The sequence below is a fragment of the Orycteropus afer genome, unplaced genomic scaffold (assembly GCF_000298275.1).
Source record: "Orycteropus afer afer isolate SDZICR_OR568_19922 unplaced genomic scaffold, OryAfe1.0 scaffold00040, whole genome shotgun sequence".
In the NCBI taxonomy this organism is placed as follows: Eukaryota; Metazoa; Chordata; class Mammalia; order Tubulidentata; family Orycteropodidae; genus Orycteropus; species Orycteropus afer.
The window spans coordinates 2,256,809-2,262,808 of NW_006921627.1; the positions used below are offsets into that span (position 1 = coordinate 2,256,809).

The following is a 6,000-nucleotide window of genomic DNA, read 5'->3' on the forward strand; positions in this document are numbered from 1 at the left end:
CCTATTTTTAAACTTAAATAGGTGCTACCTACTAGAGTCTTGTCTTTAGCAAAAATATCTATGAGATCACAAATCTCATGGGCTAGTTAGCTTTTCATGTAAGTAGGAAAAGTCTAGCTCCATCACCCTCTCCTCCTCAAACAAGCTCTCTTTTTCTTTGTTTCTATTTTAGGCTCTCATGCATGAATTTATTTGAATAAAGGGTTCCATGTTTTAAGAGTTTTTAGACCATTCAATTAGATTGTTTCCAATGGTCCATCCAACAGGAAGATTCCATGGAGACTTGGGGGTAGAAGAAACTGTAGAAAGAACTCAAGACTCTCTTGGGTGTGGACTCTCTATGGCTGCCCTAGGCTACCTCTGGCTGCCCAAGGAAAGGATGACACCTTCCACTACCTTTTCAAGGCTCTCTCCCTTCTCCCCACCACTCAGCCACCCTCCCTGACATTATCACAGCAGAGAAGAGGCCATACCTGAAACACAGTGAGGAGAGACTGGGGAAAGTTATCAAATGTGCTCCTCCTGGTCTGCATCTCATCAAAGTTGAACTTTCCTCCAAAGAGCTGCATTCCCAGGAGGGAGAAGATGATGATGAAGAGGAAGAGGAGCAGCAACAGGGAGGCAATGGAACGCACGGAGTTCAGTAGGGACGCCACCAGGTTGCTTAAGGAGTTCCAGTACCTGAGGGCCAATACGAGGGAGATTACCCTTCTTTTCCATTGCTTTCCTTACCATCTCTCCTCATTCACATGCCCATTGGATTATAAGATAAATATCAACACCCTCCTCTCTTTCCCTTTCCTTGGGGTAGGTAATGGTGGTGGTGAGCTGGAGTGTGGACCTAGTTAATAAGGTCCCAGGTTCACTGTAATGGTGCATTGAGAGAGCTCAGGCATCAGATGCCTGAGTTCCAACCTAGCTCTGCCACTTGCTTGCTGCATGTGTCATTGGGCAAGCCATTTAACTTCCTTTCTTTCTGTCTCCCCACCTGAAAACAAAAAAGGAGACAACAGTAGCATGTACTTCATTAGGTTGTTGAAAGACTATATGAGATAATCCAAAAGGCCCTCAGTGTAGAGGGGTAGTGGTGGTTCAGTGGTGGAAATCTCCCCTCCCACGCTAGAGACCTGGGTTTAAATCCTGGCCAACACACCTCGTGCGGCCACCACCTGCCTGCCTGTCAGTGGAAGTTTTTGTGTTGCTGTGAAGCTAAACGTATTTCAGTGGAGGTTCCAAATTAAGATGGACTGGGAAGAAAGGCCTGGTGATCTACTTCTGAAAATCAGCCAGTGTAAACCCTAGGGATCACAACAGTGGGAACCACAACCCATCATGAGGATTGCACAAGGCTGGGCAGCATTTTATTCTGTTGTGACTAGGGTTGCCATGAGTTGTGGGTTGACCTGATGGCTGCTAACAACACATGTTGTTGTTGTTGTTATGTGCCATCGAGTCGGCCCTGACTCATAGCGACCCCTCCTTGGGTTTCCGAGGCAGTATCACTACGGAAGTAGGATTGCCCAACCTTCCTTCCGAGGAGTGGCTGGTGGGTTTGAACCGCCAGCCGTCTGGTTAGCAGGCAAGTGTCTTAGCCACTATGCTACCAGAGCTCCCGCTAACAACACATAGTATGGGCTATATACTGCCACAGAGTTGTCAAGATAAGTAATTCTTGTACCACTATTCTTGCATCCTATTATTTAAATAGGAAAACTTATTTTTTCAAGAATGCTAGTCTTCACTCTGAAAGGGATCACAGTAAGAGGTCCTGGATAGAGTGTGGGGCAATGTGCAACAAAACTGAAAATCATAAATGACCAAGCTTACTGGCCTGATGAAAACTGGTGGAATCTCTGAGACTATGGTCTTAGACACCCTTCAAGCTAGGAATTGAACTTAACCCCCATGACTCAACTGGCAGCCAAATGACAGAGAACTATAAGGTGAACAGTAGTATCAGCAGGGTATGCTCCCCTTAGAACAATCAAGTATATGAGATCAAGAGAACAGCATGTGCCCAGGGATAGAGCTAGGAAGGTGGGAGGGGAAGGGAAGAGGTGGGCATAGGGAGGAAGTGGGAAGAATGCTGTTACAGTGTGGGGATTGCAGTAAATGTCACAAAACTGGGGGGCAGGGAGGGGGAGAATGCTAGTCTTAGCCCACCTAAGCAGTACCTGCCTCACAGAGGCATATTAGGTCACTGGTGGGTAAAAGAGGATGCATGGTGAAGTGAGATTTCCCAAATTTACCTTGCGGTAGCATAGTACCTCAGGCACTTGACTGCTAAGCAGAAGGCTGGAGGTTCAAACCCACTGGCCACTCCTCGGAAGGAAGATGGGGCAATGTACTTCTGTAGTGATACTGACTCGGAAACCCAAGGAGGGGTCGCTATGAGTTGGGTCTGACTTGATGGCACATAACAACAGTGCTTAAGGCATTAGACTGCTAACCAGAAAGCTGGCGGTTCAAACCGGAAGGAAGGTTGGGCAATCTACTTCCGTAGTGATACCGCCTCGGAATCACTGTGGAACCTTGGAACCCCAAGGAGGGGCTGCTATGAGTCGGATCCGACTCATTGGCATTGTGTTTGGTTTTTGGTTTCAACAAAACAAAACAACAAACAAAAAGCTCTGCCTTGAAATTTTGAATCAATAGCTCTAGTTTGGAGCCCAGAAATATTTATTTTTTAATAAGCAACCCATAGGATTCATAACCTAGCAAGTCTGGGAAATCTTGAATTACAGAAAACCCATTATCTCCACTGGGAACAGCTATCCATCTGGGAGTGGGGCGGGGAGCTCGGCCCTGGTCAGAGATGAACTCTCCTGATAATCAATCACTGATCCTCCTCTCGTTGTTAATCCCCAAACACCCCAAATCTGTTGCCGTTGTGTCTATTCCAACCCCAGGTGATCCCATGTGTTACAGAGTAGAACTGCTCCATAGAACTTGCTTTAGGAAAGCAGAATGCCAGGCCTTTATTTCATAGCACTGCTGGGTGTATTCAAAACACCAACATTTTAGGTTAGAAGTCATGTGAATATAGTTTGTGCTATCCATACAAAGCCCCTTTACTATAGCCCAGGGAAACTCCTTCTCCCTTGGAAAAGTGGGAACAGGGTATCTACTGATGGCTACTAGATTTGGCTTGGGCATTCCTTTTTTTTTTTTTAATTGTGATTTGGGTGAAAATTTACATCGCAAATTCACTTTCCATACAGCAGTTCACATACACTTTGTCTCATGACACTGACTAATTTACCTCTGCTTGGGCATTCGTGAACTGGTCAGGTCAGGATAAGGAAATGCATCATAGCACAAGGCATTGTTGTTGGGTGCTGTTGAGTCTATTCCAACTCACAGCGATCCCATGTGACAGAGTAGAGGACCCTATAGGGTTTTCTAGGTTATAATCTTTACCAGTGCAGATCACCAGGTCTTTTCTCATATAGTGTGGCTAGGTAGGTTCAAACTGCCAACTTTTCAGTTAGCAGCTGAAAGCTTAACCATTGTGCCAGTGGAGCTCCTTAGCAAAAGGCATACAACCCCCAAAATGAATGCAGGACGAGAACAATCTCCATTTCCCTACAGTTCCACCTCTGGCTAGCCTGCCTTCCAGGTCAAAATCTTGATCCCCTCTTCTTAAGAAATTCCCAGCTCATTACCTACAGAGTGAATTGGCTTTGCTTGCTAAGTGAGCGGCATGCTAACCACCCCCATGACAGCCTCACAGCTGCACCCCCAGCCCGGGCACTTCTCTCCAGAGAATGGTTCCATATTAAGTGTCAGTAGCAGATGGGCCAACAGTTTGGATGTAAACATGAACTTCTTCCCAACCTGGAGCTTTTAATGCTTTTAATCCTTCTTAAATTCAGCCTTTCCCCACCTCTATTTTGCCTGCCAGCCACATCCCCTCTGTTTGCAGAGTATTAATATACATTTATTTGTATCTGTTCTATAAATGCTCTTAGGTGTGATAGTCTTATCTCAACAAATAGGCTCTGAGTGCTTGGGGGCAGAGACCAGAGATCTTTTCCCCCCTCTCCATCCTTTCCTCCTTTGTGTTCAAATACATTGTGCACAACTCAGTATGTGTGACAGACTGCCTGGCATCCCAGCAGGCTAGAGGTTGTAGTAACTACTCTGCATAAAGCAAGTAACAGGACCTCTCTGGAGGCAAAGCACTCTCCACTCTTACATGTAAAGCAGTGTTCCCAAACCTGCCTAGTGATCAAAGCCAGCTGAGCTTTGTTATTTTCTAAATGCTGATTCGACTCCCAGGTCCCACCCTAGAACCCTGAAATCATAATCTCTGGTATTGGGGCTTGGGTGATTCTAATGCAGCCAGCCCAATACTTATGAGTCAACTGGTATTCAAGAATCAATGACTTTAGAGCATATTTATAATGAGAATATCTGGCTGCATCAGAGGGGAAAGTGTTTGCATGTGGACTGAAGCCACAGACCCCCTAGAGATCCTCTGTGTGCTCAACTGTCATGGCATCTTCTGAAAACTTCTTAATGGTCATGGAAGGTTGGAGCCTTGATTTTCATGAGGCATGTGGACATGAGGGAAGTAACCCAAACCAGGCTTTCAACTGAGGCTCAGATATGTCTGACAGGCATGCCCAAAGGAGACAGGCAAGGAAGCCCCAGACTCCAGAGAGAAAGTCACCATGAATGAGGAAGTAGTTTGACAGAGTGGATGAGATCAAGAGGCAGAGAGGGAAGATGATATGGGGGGGTGGGGGGGTGGTAGCATTTCCTGGGGGAGAAGCCCTTTGGAGTACCTGGAGCTCTAGAGAAACAAATTAAATTTTCCAGCAGAGGATAACACTTCTGGAAAGCTGAGGCATGAAAAATGGCAGACAGTGAATAATCTCGGGCTGGGAGTGGAGTGGGTGTAAGAAGGACCAGCATTGGGGCCGAGTATTTGATTGAAAGTGCGAACTCTTTTCCCACACCTGCCCCATGGCCCTGCCTTCCTGCCCCCACAGAACATCCTGGAAAAGTCTGAACTCTTGTCAACAAATTTTATATCAAGATCTGTGGTATGAGAGAACTCCTAATTTCTCCACTCCACCATCTTCCTCATCTTAACAAATGGCAACTGTAGTTTTCAACTCGTGCCAAAATCTTTGGAATCATCCTTCCTGTCTCTCACACCCCACATCAGAAAATCCCGTGGCTGCACTTTAAAAAGAAATCCCAAATTTGACCACTCTCCCACCACCTCTACCATGTAGTCCAATCCACCCAACATCTCTCATTAGGATTTCTGCAATGGCTTCCTAACTGGTCTCCTTGCTTCATCTCTTCCTCCATAGAGCTCTTCTCTATTTACATAGCAGTGGGAGGGGTCCTGTTAAAGTGTAAGTCACAGCAGGCCTCAGTTCTGCTTTGTTGCTAGTGATCCTTGAGTCAGCTCTGAATCATGGTGACTCCATGTATTACAGAAGGAAATGTCTGGTCCCGCACCATCTTCACCATCAGTGGCATGCTTCGGTCTGTTGTCACGGCCATTGTGTATTCTGAGTGCCTTCCCGCACAGGTTGCCCATCTTAAAGCACTATATTGGACAATATTCTGTTTGATCTATAAAGTTTTCTTTGGCTAATCTTCAAAAGTAGATCACCAGGCTTTTTTCCTCCCAGTCTGTCTTAGTCTGGAAGCTTCACTGAAACCAAGGGTGATCTTGACAGTATTTGAAATACCAGTGACATAGCTTTCAACATCAAAGCAACATGCAAGACACCACAGTAGGACAAACTGACAGACAGGTAGTGGCTACTATGCTTTCAAAACAAAAAACCAAACTTAAACTGCCATTAAGTCGGATCCAACTCACAGTGACCCCTCCCCTCCTTGCGTTTCTGAGGAGGCTGGCAGTTCAAACCCACCAGCCACTCCTCGGAAGGAAGGTTGGGCAATCTACTTCCGTAGTGATACTGCCTCGGCAACCCAAGGAGGGGTCGCTATGAGTCGGAGTCGACTCGACAG

At 46.1% G+C, this 6,000-nt stretch overlaps 1 protein-coding gene across 1 annotated transcript in view; it reads right to left on the reverse strand.

Annotated features, from left to right (window-relative positions):
* The window catches only part of CACNA1C (calcium voltage-gated channel subunit alpha1 C), an 806,686-nt gene that overhangs the window by 153,453 nt on the left and 647,233 nt on the right, over positions 1-6,000 (reverse strand). The window contains exon 13 of the mRNA XM_007937025.2: positions 474-681. Within this exon, the coding sequence (XP_007935216.1) occupies positions 474-681 (208 nt within the window). The remainder of the gene's footprint in view (positions 1-473; positions 682-6,000) is intronic.